General features: G+C 41.8%; 1 protein-coding gene across 1 annotated transcript; it reads right to left on the bottom strand.

The window, feature by feature from the left end:
- Window positions 1-108: 108 nt before the first annotated feature.
- gtf3c4 (general transcription factor IIIC, polypeptide 4) lies at window positions 109-11,704 on the bottom strand. The gene is made up of 5 exons (XM_033646231.2): window positions 11,368-11,704; window positions 5,357-7,087; window positions 3,670-3,800; window positions 3,159-3,247; window positions 109-351 (listed from the first exon to the last, which is right to left on the bottom strand). The coding sequence occupies exons 1-5, from the start codon at window positions 11,680-11,682 to the stop codon at window positions 287-289; spliced, it is 2,331 nt and encodes a 776-aa protein (XP_033502122.1). The 5' UTR covers window positions 11,683-11,704; the 3' UTR covers window positions 109-286.
- Window positions 11,705-13,747: the final 2,043 nt, after the last annotated feature.

Below are 13,747 nucleotides of genomic sequence, written 5' to 3' on the forward strand. Positions count from 1 at the left end.
AGTTTGAGTCCAAAATGTTTTACCTCAGTAAAATATTAATTTAAAACCACGGCGGGGGGAAGCAGTTTGTCTGTAGGTTACACTAGTGAGGAAAGAAAAGCTGGAACATATAACCAAAGGCTTTTATTTGCAATTTTAAGAAACCCATATAAAGTAATAAAAATGTGAACAAAATACACAAAATAAAAAATCGCAGCAGGGATGTCTGACAAAAGTGGACCCTGCGTCAGAGCGGGAAGCTCTGAAGGTCGCAGGGAAACCCTGAGGTTCCTCTGATCGTTCAGCTCTAGATCATTGGCGAGTCACAGAGCGTGCAGGGTGCCTGCAGTATCTTCTTTATCCACTCTGGATCTGTGGGGAGAGAAAACAAGTTGTGTTTGTACTGAAGGTTTCTAAATATGAAATGATTCTAAAGTATATAGCCACAACAAAACATTTATGTAACAAACACCTGTGCTCCAGAGCCCGAGAGCCATTATTTTTACTCATAGATGAAGCCAGCAATGTTACTTCTGAAAACGTTTTAATACTGTCAAAGCCAACGCAATTTAAAAACCAAATATAAAAGAAGGTAAAATCTGTCAGATGTTTTGAGACAGGTGCTGGGATCATGTTGATTCTGACAGATGCCAGAGCTGCACAGACCTGTCAGTCTGCAGCCCAGATAGGCTGGAATGACCAGAGGAGTCGTGCCCCAGGTGCTCAACACTGATAAAGACCTGGGATGCATGTTGCAGCCAGATGAAGCCCATTCTCAAACACGGGGAAGAGGACAATGTCTATCTCGCAACTTTTCTCTCCCACTGCAGGAGCCACTGTGCTGATTACTGACACTAGACCCGTTGTTAAAGTGCCACATAAAATCATGATAAATGGCTTTTCAGTATGTAATCATAATGAATGTATGCTATTGGCATAGGGATGAATCTGACTGTACTGATGTTGTACTGATATGATGATGCATTCACTGAATACAGCACAAAAACTCTGGTTCTGGCCTTATTCTAAAAAAGACAGTACTGCTGCTGGGCTGTTTATATACCTAATGAAAATTAATATTTCACTAATATACCTGCTTATATGCAGCCTTAAATACTGATACTGATGTGCTGCAATCAAATACAGAGTAAATGTGTCAAAAACATGTCAAAAATACGTGTTTAACCCCCTCCCCCCAAATCAGATCAAATCAGTCAGGTTGGATCCACAGAGTTAAATGGCCTAACACATGTGATCAGACAGTGCGTTTACATGCACTTTAGTAACCTGGTTGATGTAGTGCAGACTGTGGATGGCATTATGTCAAACACAAGGATGTACGTATCATTATGTGTAATGTATTGATCTTTCCCGTCTTCCTGCCAGATACATTCCTTGTCTGAAGTCTTTCTCATGCACATGCTCAGATGTAAAAAGCCAATTTGAATCCTGCTTACGCAATCTTTCCTTTGTGCATCTGCCCAAATGGCATGACTGAAATTGGGCTACACCAGTGGTTCTCAAATGGTGTGCCACAGCACACTGGTGTGCCAAGATGCCAATCCAAGTGTGCCGTGGGATTTTCTGATAACCACACATCATTATTCAATATTCAACTAGACCTATACAAAAAGTTATGAATTAATTTTTTAATGACTGTATCAGTGTGTTGTGTGCACCAATTTCCTACTAAAGAGGCAAACTCTAGCTGAAAAATGTAATTTAATTTAATTTAAAAAACCTTCACACGGGACCTATTTGTTGCCTTTCGTGCTTGGGAATTACCAGTGTGTGACACATCTAAAGCCCTGATTGGCAGCCAGTGTGAGGGATGATAACATTTAAAAGGGGAAAGCTGTGAGCACGACAATGGATTGATTTATTCTACAGAGCAAATTACAACAAAGCACCAGCAAAGACGACCTACCACCGAAAGAAAAGAGAAAAAAAACCTGTCAGTAGACAGTATCACGAAAGCTACCGGTCTTATTTTTTCTTATTTTTATTGTCTTATGTCGTGATAAGAATGATTACACACATTATAGAAGCAACTGTGCACAGATATAAATACAGGTGTGACTGTGGGCACAAAAAGTTTGAAAACTACTGGGCTACACACTTGTTTTAAGTACATGTTTGTTTTTGTCAAGTACAATTAAAATTCTCATAAATTTCTAAAGTTGCATTTTACTTTCATCTGCCTTTAAGAGTGCAACCGAACTTAAAACGTTGAGACATTCAGAGCAAGACTACAATTGTAAAACATGGGAATAAACACCTCAACCAAAAAACGGACCAATGATTCAACTATTAACTTTTTTTGGATTACCAGCTTATTTTGGATTTCCACTAGAACATGTTTTAATGTTCAAAAAACCTTCTTTTTCAACACTGTTTGTGCTAAAACACCTGTATTGACCCCGCTTTGTTTTCGGGCCTGTCTCTCTAAGTGCCGCTCCTGAAAAAGCCCAGTCTGCTCTGATTGGTTAACGTTTATGGGTTTTCCTTTCTTAATGTCTCTGCACTGTCACTGCAGCCAGGGAATGACTGTAATGGAGTACTTTTCACTTTTCTCCCATAAAAAAACCCACCACGAAAAGCTTCTAAACCAAAATATTCACAACCAGACATGCATCCATCAGGATTAAGATCTGAAATCGGGGCGAAATTAAACTCTTGCAAGTAGCAGGCCTTCAGGAAATGACCATATAAAAAAATATGTCACGAGCTGATGTCACTTTGTCTCAAAAGTAGAAATAAAAGTTGAAAACAGAATATTTAGAATGGTCTGATGCGGTTTTTGCTCACAGGAATTACTTTTACATGTTTACCTCATTATCTGAAACTTTGGCCATGTTTAATATGAACATCTGACACCTTAACATTAGATACATGACAGAAAATAAGGAAAAGCATAATAGATCCCCTTTAAGGAGACAGCCATGATTGTAAATCAGCCCCAAAAAAGACACAATAATTCTAAATTCATCAGCTAAATTCAACAATCATTCATGTGTTTCAGGTATGAAGTTTTCGACCAACTCCAAATCTGAAATGTCAAGCGACGATCTGAGCAGCAGAGCGGGATGAAGGCCGACGCTGAAGGTGACAGGAGGAGATGGCTGATCGAGAGAGCGACTGTGAAATGGAGGTGGAGAGAGATGGAAAGTGGCGCTTACCCTCAGGCTCTGGCAGTCTGGCGATGGTATCCAGCAGGAGGCAACGTCTGAACGTCAGCGTCTGGCAGGCCTGGTATGACAACACACACCTGGAGGAGAGCGAGAGAAAGGCATTAGAGAGGCTGGCTGGCAGGGACAGAGACATGCACATATACACACAGACACACACAGACACACACACACAAAAGTAGAGCAGGAACAGCACTGAGGTACAGCTGACGGGCACAGATTTCCCTCTCAGTGCCCACCAGAGGCACCACGATCCAGCTAGCGAGAAGGCAGGAGAGATGTTTGACAGACGATATTTATGAGACGACGAGAGTGGTGCATGGGTAAATATCACAAGGTGGGAGGCTTGATTACGGCTCTGTGAAGATAAATATACCGTCAAAAAGAGGGATTTGGCATTAAGATTCAATTCATGTCCCGTCAGGCGCGTTGACGCTAAAGCTAATAAAAAACATCTTTAGTGGATTCGATTTGAACTCGCGGGAGAGAATGATCTTCATACCTGAGCCACATGTGACCGTTTTTACAGATTGCTTGTTTGTGGTCCGAGAAGGGCAACACCTCCTGACACAGGCTGCAGCGCTCCAAGAACGTCTGCTTGTTCATCTTGTTCTTGATGTGGCCAATCAGGACCTGAGAAGGATGATACACACACACACACACACACACACACACACACACACACACACACAGAACCAGAGGGTGTCAGTGAAAGCAATTTAACCTGTGTTAATGGAAGCAGAGAGGACAGTGTGAATGAGAGTTAGTGCTAATCTCAAGAAGGCTAAAACACTTAATATCAGAGATGACCAGCAGCATTAACTTCACAAAGTCTTGTCATAATCAGTCATGCACGTACACCTGATACATATAATACTATGTCATGAACAGACAGCAATACAAAACTAAAATAGCTGTAATATGAAGCCATTTAAAAATTAAAAATGCAATTGCCTCCTTGATAGAAAAAAAGACATGTTCAGTCTTTATTAATAAAAGTGAGAACCATGGAAGATATTTCATTAATTTTGTTAAAAACAAAAAAGCAATTAAACCAATAAAGTGGGTGAATTTTGCTGAACAGCAGCCACTGTTAAAACATATGCTAAATGGCAAAAATTATGTTATCTATGAATTATTATCTAGGGTGTTAAATATCTGGACCTGTCAGGGACTTTGTCTGCAAGCTACAGTCAATGAGAGTGCAAGACAAGGGTTAGGGACAAATTTTTGCAGTGCTGCAGCGCTCTCCAAGGTGTGTGCGTGTGTGTGTGTGTGTGTGTGTGTGTGTGTGTGTGTGTGTGTTTGAGAGGGTACAAGAGAAAAAGTGACAGAGGAAGGAAAAAGATGGTGGACTATTGCACACAATGTTTCTGTAAGTTAAAAGTCTAATATCTTCTTCAGAACGCTGCTGTGATATTTTCCAGTAAGCAAACTGCCTTTCCCTCTATATACAGTGATTTGACCCTCGCTGATCTGCTTCAACAGCAAATGCAGCACATTGAGGAACTAATGAGACTATTTCATGGATATGAAGGGTAACTAATATATTTTCAAACCTGGACTCTGTTTTCCATGTTTTGTGTCTAAATGGCTAATGGATTAACATTTAAATTGGTCCAGTATTGAGAGAGAGCACTGCAGTCAGCAGTGGCAGCAATGTAACCTCTCTTGGCTGTTAATTTCCATCTACTAGAGGTGCTTGTTTTTGCCACCGACAGGCTCAGATTTTTATAACAAGTGTCTGACAACATTATGGTAAAATCCTGACAAAGGTAGATCTTTTTGTTAAGAGACATGCCCTTTTGTTTAACTCCACAACAGCATCAACATTGCTATGGCAAAACCCACCAGACTCCATTTAAATAAACAGTAATTTTATCATTGTAAAACACACTTCGTGCAAAGTTGACTGAAACAAAATAAAACCCACAAAAACAGTCTTGCTCTTTTCACTGCATCGACAATCACCAACTCTGGTTTGGTTGAAATAAACCAAAGTATTCACAAAGAATACGCCAGTTAGATGCAATTATATGCTGGCTCCATACATGCTAAAATAACTTAATTTAAACAAAGTCTGGTGGCAGTAGTTATTTGAGGGTGATTTGTGGTTAAACAAAAAGATCACAACATTGTTGTTTAAGAAGCTGCAGTGAATAGCGATGAGGTTAGACACTGAGTTTTACCTCTGACGCTCTGTCGTTAGTGTCTTTGGAGAGGTACTCCACCAGGCCACAGGTGGGTATGCTGGTGTTCTGAGCGATCCAGGTGTTGAGGTACACCACCCCCAGCACCTTCTTCATGTTTTCTCTCATCATGTGAGTCTCTACAGCATTGATCCAAGCCTGCACCTCCGCCATCTGCTCCTCCCGATTCTCCTCCTTCTCCTGTTTTACTCCACTGGGATCGCTTTCCACAGCATCTTCTCCATCCTTTTCGTCCTCCTCATCCTCATCTCTTACATACACCTTGTTCTCGTCGTATGTGGGTTTCCAGCGGTGGTCTGTGGGAGGCATTTGTAGTGACTGATAAAGTATACGCACCAAGAAGAGCTTGAATCGCCACAAGTATGGCGAGTCTACTTCCTGGATCTTTTGATCAAGCTCTTCCAGCAGCGCTGCAGGGATGGATTTGTTTTTCAGAATTTGCCACCTGACGAGATCGAGCAGGTCGGACATTTTGTACAAGTTCTGTGTGGGGGACTTGAGCAGCAGTGCTGCTGCTGTTTCTGGCGTTTTCAGGGTCACAAAGTGAACCTGGTAAGTCCTGTTAATCGGATGATAGCCGCCAACCATACCTTGTGTGCTAGCAAGCGCAATGTACGCTCCATTGCAGCTAACAGCAATCCCGTGTATCCTCCTCCCCATTAGGTTTTCAGGTCGCAACATGTCCTCTTGTTTGAAAATCAAAGTGTTCTCTGTAAATGTTGGAGTCAGCTTTTTTATCCACCCGTCTACAGAACATGTGTACACTGCAACGCCATGCTGACTGACCGCTAGTGAGACCACAGGGAGCGAGTGCAGCCCAGCCACATGAGAGTTGTGTACGTTCAGTCCAGCTGGTGAAATCATGAGCAGGCACCAAAAGACGTAACAGCCACGTGAGGCCACGATGAGGCTGCAGCTGGACTTCTGGATCGGATGGATCATTGGGACACATTTGAGGTTTTCGACTGCGATCTCGTCACACTCCTTCCAGAGGATGACGGGGTGTCGGAGGGTGAAGTAGCCCTTCACTCCAGACAGGCTGACCGGCATTATTTTGACAGGTCCCACCTCACTGCCAACAATCAGGCCACTCATCCGCCGATCTGAGCTTTCATACTCCCACCACGCCAAGTCACTGGGTCGAGTCACACCCGACTCAACGATGTCATAAAACGAAACATCTGCTGCATTTAAAAAGGGCAACACAAACTTCCACAAAACAAGGTCACCGTTTTCCATTAAGACAGCAAGAAGCACCATCTCCATGTCTTTGCATGTGTTGTTTGGCTGAACCTGTTTGATCGTGTAAACACTCGACCACTCCATTCTCAGAGGAGTCTGCATACGGAAGCGCCGCTGCAGCTCGTCAAAGTCCAGCAGGTTTGCCTGTGGAGGCTTGTTGTCTTTTTTGGAGTAGCCTCGCTCCTTTAGCCTCTCGCTGTATTTTTTGGTGAGACTGACCAGCATGTTCCACTCGAGACGCTTGTGGCTGTTATGAATGGTGAGTCTGTGGTCAAGTGTTAGGCATGCGAGCAGACAGCGCCCACTTGAGTCACAGCCTAACGGCGACCAGCTGGCATATTTTATTCCTTTGTGCAGCCCTAGCGACGGGTTCATCACTCTGTCAGCTAGAAAAAGTTGCCTCACTGTGGGGTCTGGATGTGTTGAGAACTTCTCTGTGGCTTGAGCGAGCTCTGCTGCTGGTCCCACCTTAAAAGTGAAAAAACACAAATGAAAACAATAAGATTAAAGGTCAGGTCACCTCAGCAAACATCCACACTACATATGAAACAATGGCCGTCATGCAGGAAGCGACATACAAATAAATTTCCTTTTTTTACTTTTTATATAGTTTGTTCTTGTTTTGTTAGTACCCACAGATTTACAGGGTTAACCATTATGTTTTCTTATTTTTGCCATTTTCTAAGATTAAGAGAAAATTTTACAAGTGGCTGAGAGAAAAAAAATGACTAAGGATAAAAATGCATGAATGTCACACAATAAAATTTTGATTGCTATCTGTTTTAATTGTATTGATTGGATTATTACATTTGTGGGCTAAAGAAATACTGTTGGTCCATGGGTCAAAATTAAGACTAAAAACCCAGTATTTTTTTGTTTAGATTTTCATGTCAAACCATTTTCTTTAGATTTTACTGTTGTTGTCACTGTTACCCCTTTTCTAAAAACATGGAACAGGTTTCATTCTGGTTCCTCCACCAAATTTTTAACTATTCAAAAGTATTTTGACCCAAAATAAATTGGTTCAAAACCCAAAATGTTTGTTCCAAGCTGGAACCAAAAGACAGCAGGCTGTCCTTGACCTGAAGTACGAACTGTGACAACATCGGTGGGTGTGTCATATTCTATGGGTTGGAAAGAGGATGGAGAAGGCAACAATGGAGTCAAGTGAGAAATTGTTGACAAAAAAGAGCGGTAGTAGTCTCACTAACTGGTGGACCTTGCTTGTTTTTGGATAAAAACAAATATCAGTAAAACCAGATCAACAGCTCACATGTAATCAATGCATTCCAACATCTTGCTACTAATGTTTACTTCTGTTGTGCATTGTGCAAGGTCCTCTATTGATGACACATCCTTGAATGTTTCCGCTCAAAACTGGTGGAAATGCAGGCGGATTCCTGAACAAAACCGTCAGAGCTAATTTGCTGGAAAAGGGTTGTGTGTGTGTCCCTCAGCTGACATGGCATATACAACATAACAAATATTTTGCCATACTGCTGTGGTTCAGCAGGACGCACAGGGTAACTTTCACGTAATATAGTAGACAAGCCAGGTTAGCTCTATGTGCTAATGCAGACTAAGTACGCTAACGACAGCTCGGAAATGTGCAGCAATGGTTTCTGCCAACATTAGACATCAAACAAAAGACAGACTGTATTGTATCAAGTTACTGTAAGCTGTCACCACCTCTCAGAGTTATCTCTGAGTCTGAGAAGGCAAATGCTCTCTTCTTCTGGGAAGCTGCCTCACTCTCACTCGATTTGGGTCTGCAGCTGCCTGTACCAGAGACATTCGCAGACTGAAAGGTCCCTTAAAGTACATTGCACACTGACTGGCCTAAAAAAAGCTTGACATGAAGAATCTCAGTCGACTGAAGGGTCTTAAACTTGTGGTTCATATCTTCGACTTTCAGGGGGCAGCTCTAAAGAGAATGTTACTACATCCGGCCCAATATGTGCCATTTAAAATACTCTGAATCATACAGTATTTAAGAGCACCTTTTTAAAATACTGAGAAATGGCAAGCAATCTGAAAATGTCATACATGCAGTACTTCAGATTTTAGGACACCTGTCATGGAAAGACAGCCCACATATGGATGGGTGCTGCAGCAGTATCATCAGTCAGATAGAACCTGGCCTCTCTGACTGCCATCATCCACTGCTCCCTGCTCAGGAGCCCTCCTATTTACAAGCAGTTAATCATATCTCCAAATGACAGCAGGAAAGCTACTTTGCCTGTCTGCCACTGCGCCTAGTGGATTATAAAATTCAGCTCCATCCAGTATTTTATCTGCCAAGTGGATTTTTGGAGTGGAGACGAACCTATAAACAATCATGTTTATACACCAGAGCAGCTGCGTAGAGACAGATTTACCACGGCAAAAATTGTTTCTCAGTTTCTCTTTTCATCAACATTTGTATTCCATCGCTTTAATTATCTTTCTTTCAGTTTAGTAAATAATGAAAATACAGAAACATCCACCGCTGCCAAACTAATAGCACACAAGTGAATAGTAGCTTGGCTGTGTTTCTGAGGCATGTTTACACAGGTTGCTTAACAAGTAGACAAATAGTAGTAACACTACTCCAATACACTCACAGATGTCATTTTGTAATCACCTATTTATTCTTTGAACACACTTTTGTTATTTAATAGCAGTGGTACAGTATTACCTTAAAGGGACAGTTCACCTCAAAATCAAAAACATATTTTTCCTCATAGCTGTAGTGTTATTTATCGGGCTAGATTGTTTTAGTGTGGGTTGCCATGTGTTGGAGATACTGGCCCTAGAAAAAAATACATTTAAAAGAACTCAACAGTAATGTCTCTTTTTAGAAATTTTGGCCCCGTTACTCAAGATAATCACAGACCTTGATGTGAGCAGTTTCATGACAGAACTGCTTTCTTTCTCATGAACTAAATCTGCCAGCAGTATCACCATGCAGAAGGAGAATTGCATCTACTGCTACCTCACCAAGCACCACTGAGCTAGCTAACGATACAGGTCAGCCAAGGAGGATGCCATCAATGTTTACATCTCCCACTGTCAACAGCACAAGCCTCTCGTCCATGAGTAGATGCACACGATACGGTTGGCTGGTGTGTTCAGTACAAAGAAAATAGTTCCTACATGAAACTGCTCACAACAAGGTCTGTGGAGTAACCGGGTCAGTCCAAGGCACCCCACAAATAACACAGCTGCAATAAATAACACATGCATGCAGTTAATTAGTTAAAAAAAAAATACAGACATAACAGCTGACATTTGAGACAGAAATGAACTTCTGTAGACAGCATTTTTTAAACCGTACTCATTATTGGGAGTTTGGTGCAAATAGTATGAAAAAAAAAAAAAAAATCTTCCATTTGATATTTTTACGTCTGGACATGCCAGCCATTAAAAAATGCAAATGTTTTGGGTTTTGGAGATGGTCAACTCAATACTTTTCCATAATAGCTGAAGATTAAAGTCCTCCCCTAGAAAATTATTTGCAAATTGTCACACAGTGTTTGATCATAACTGTGCAGAATCACATATGTGCTCAGTTTGACGCTAAAAGGTTGTTTTCATATTTCAAATTTCTGGCTTTGGCACGTGTATTGACAAGGATGACGGCATAGTGGTGCAGTGGTTAGCATTGACACCTCGCAGCAAGAGGGTTCCTGGTTCAAACCCAGAGTGGGGAGTTCGAACCCTGGTGTGGGGGAGCCCTTCAGTGCAGTGTATACATGCTCTCCCTGTGTCACCGTGGGTTTTCTCTGGGTACTCCAGTTTCCTCCCACAGTCCAAAGACATGCAGGTTAACTGGTGACTCTAAATTGACTGTAGGTGTGAATGGTTGTCTGTCTCTATGTGTCAGCCCTGTGATAGTCTGGTGACCTGTCCAGAGTGTACCCCGCCTCTCACCCAATCAGCTGGGATAGGCTCCAGCCACCCCGCGACCCCCAACAGGGTAAGCGGTTACATTAAATGAATGAATGAATTGACAAGCATGACTTTGTGACGTCTCAACTAGTTTGGAAGCCAAACGCGGTCCAGTGTGCAACTTACACAACTGTCATGTGGAAAGTTGAGGCCTCCACTACAACTAATTTTGAACTAGGTATGTTTTCAGCTTTTTGATTCTGCCTCATACTTGTTTTAGAAGCTTCAGTAATATATTTTAAGTTTTTGATTGTGTCAACATGACAGCTGACATCTCAGCAATACCTGTGCCCCTTGCAGCAATCAAAGATTTTACATCCCGGTCACATCATACTGACACAATTATATATACATTAAGGAAGAAACAATCATAATGTGAGTATGGTTTCCTGTATTCAGGAGGCATTTGTTGTATGTTTCTGTCATCTCTAACAGTCTAATACAGTCTTACTTTTATTACCTGCAAGACAACTGTGATTTTTTTCAAGGACTGGAGGTTCTTCTATTCATTAAGATGAACAGAGGACAGGTGTGGAAATTGAAAATTGGTGGCATTACCCTTTAACTGATCCTGCTCTGCAGCCTGGACAGAGAGATTGTCCTGTGCTCAAAGCTCAGCAGCCGGCTGCAGCGGTTACTTCCTTATTGAAACATGTGGGCTACTCAGTAGTTATTATGGAAATCCAGTACACTGTCAGCTCCAGGCTGAACTACCAGGCTCAGTGTTTACTTGTTTACTAGTTGTTGCGTTACAGTGCTCCCTGGATCTATCTGTTTCCTTATTAAGGAGTAAACAGGTGACATAGGTGGATATTTACCCGTAGTTTTAGCGCTTCGGTCGGGACGGGGATGGAGGTCCTGTGTAGCGTCAGGTCCTGTTTGTTGCTGTGTACATCGCACACCAGCTCCATCACCGACATGGAGCTGGTGGTGCACACAGCCAGGCGGTGATCCTGCGACCAGGCGAGCGGCTGCAGCCCGCTGACCGGAGCCACGAGCGGGACGACGGGGTCCCGTTTAACCGGCACATCCTCCGGGCCGAAGAGCAGCCCATCCTCAGCTTCGGGCTCGGTCTTGATGACGACATTTCTGGGCAGTGGATGCGCTGGATCTGACGGACTGGCGGCCGCCATGTTTTCTATGTGGTGGAAGTGACGTCAGCGAGCGCGGGATGAGAGCAAGGAGGGACTTCCTCCGCGGAGTTAAATAGTGCACAGAGTATGATGTCAACAGCAATAAAGTTTATTTTTACACAGGCTACGTCCTCCTAAATGACCAAATAGTGGAATCAACACAGCTCTCAAACCCTTTAAACAAAATGTAGTTTTTATATTTAATTTAATTTATCGTTATTGCAGGACCGTTGCATTAGACTACATTACTTTTAGCTAGCTTTTTGTCTAACTGGCAACTGATCTGTTGCCATACATGGATGGGATACTGAATGGGCACAGGGGCCCAAAGTGTCAGGGGGGCCCCTGGCCTACCCTTGCAAAATGTTATTCAAACAAGCCCTTACTGACCAACAGGAGAATCAAAATGACCACACAACGATGACAAAGAGACTCAAAGTGACCAAAAAGGCACAAATACACTTAACAACTTGACCTTTAAAGAAACACAAAATGATAACAAAGACATGCAAAGGAACTACTAAAGGACACAAAACAACTACATAGAGATACAAAATGACACAAATATGTCCCTAAAAGATGCAAAAGTAGGCTACCTTGAAGAGATGCAAAACAACTACAAAGAGACATCAAATGACCAAAAAAGCACAGTTACACCTTAAAGAGATACAAATTGACCTTTAAAGAAACACATAACGAACACAAAGATATGCAAAGGAACTACAAAGAGACACAAAATGACAACAAAGGAGCTACAAAGAGACACAAAACAGCCAAAAAAGACACAATTATACCTCGGAAGACACAACATTACTTCAAAGAGACAACAGGAACCTCCAAAAAAAATGCAAAGGACCTACAAATAGACACAAAAAACTGCTAAGAGACACAAAATTATCTCACAGAGGCACAAAATAACTACGAAGAGACACAAAGTGACCAAAAAGACCAAGTTACACCTCAAAGAGACACAACTTGACATTTAAAGACACATGACAACAAAGACATGCAAAGAAACTACAAAGGGACACAAAATGACTACACAGAGACATACAGTGACCAGCAAAAAGGCACAAATATTCCTCAAAAAACACAATATGGCCTCAAAGAGATGCAAAGGAACTAATATGTTCCCATCTTCCATCATAATTTGTGACATCATATTTTATTCTAAACAAGTCAGCTCACAGGCCTGATTCATAATGAGATTTTCCATTTAACTTAGAGCTTTGATGTACATTTTGCTGCTGGAAAGAGGTCTTAAAGGGACTTAAGTTAGAAACCATGACATGTCAATTTCGTACCAGATCAATACATTTCATTAACACACACACACACACACACACACACACACACACACACACACACACACAGTCACTGAGATCCACAGAATCTCTGCCAAGACTGTAAGAGCCCTGGGCTGAAACCATTAAGAAAATTGAAGACTAATCCTATCCTGTTCAACTGGAACTGGTTTAAACGTCTTAAATGTTTAGCGCATGGGTCTATATCAAGACAACAAACATCATAGGCTCAGCCTCTATATTGAGCAATAAACAAGAAACATGCTGCCTGAGGGCAGACGTTCAGCTCATTTCCATGTGAGGAGCAGATAAACGTGTGCTGGACAGCTGCTTCTTCTGTTTCATGAGTAAAGAGATGTGTAGGTATGATACTGTGAAAATATTAAAGAGATTTATCATTTCTGTTTACAAGGTGATTGTTGCAGTTTTTGTCATTTAACCCTCTGTAGCTATCAGGAAAAACTAGCATCGGATCAAATGTGAAAGATATTATCTCTGATCTCTGAAATGTCCTTTGAGCTCTCCACTTCACTTGAGTGCCAATCAGTCTGACATTACCCCCCCGACAGACTGTCAGCATGCATCTGAAGTAATCACAATCAATAGCCTTGCTCAGATATGTTAATGAGCGTTGTCATTGCCCATATGCACTGTGCATATTAGCAATTTATACATTTTCTATACTGGTTTTTAATGATGGTTTTGTCTCTTTGTTATTTCATTTGCATCACCTTTTTGTGAGCCACCAACAGGGATACAAA

The sequence above is a fragment of the Epinephelus lanceolatus genome, chromosome 19 (genome assembly GCF_041903045.1).
Source record: "Epinephelus lanceolatus isolate andai-2023 chromosome 19, ASM4190304v1, whole genome shotgun sequence".
NCBI classification, from domain to species: Eukaryota; Metazoa; Chordata; class Actinopteri; order Perciformes; family Serranidae; genus Epinephelus; species Epinephelus lanceolatus.

Coding starts and splice junctions, on each gene's coding strand:
- gtf3c4 (XM_033646231.2), bottom strand. CDS start 11,682: ATGGCGGCCGCCAGTCCGTCAGATCCAGCGCATCCACTGCCCAGAAAT. Junction 3,801..5,356: donor CTAACGACAGAGCGTCAGAG/GTAAAACTCAGT, acceptor CATCCTTCTCAG/GTCCTGATTGGCCACATCAA. Junction 352..3,158: donor CAGACTGCCAGAGCCTGAGG/GTAAGCGCCACT, acceptor CTCTCCCCACAG/ATCCAGAGTGGATAAAGAAG.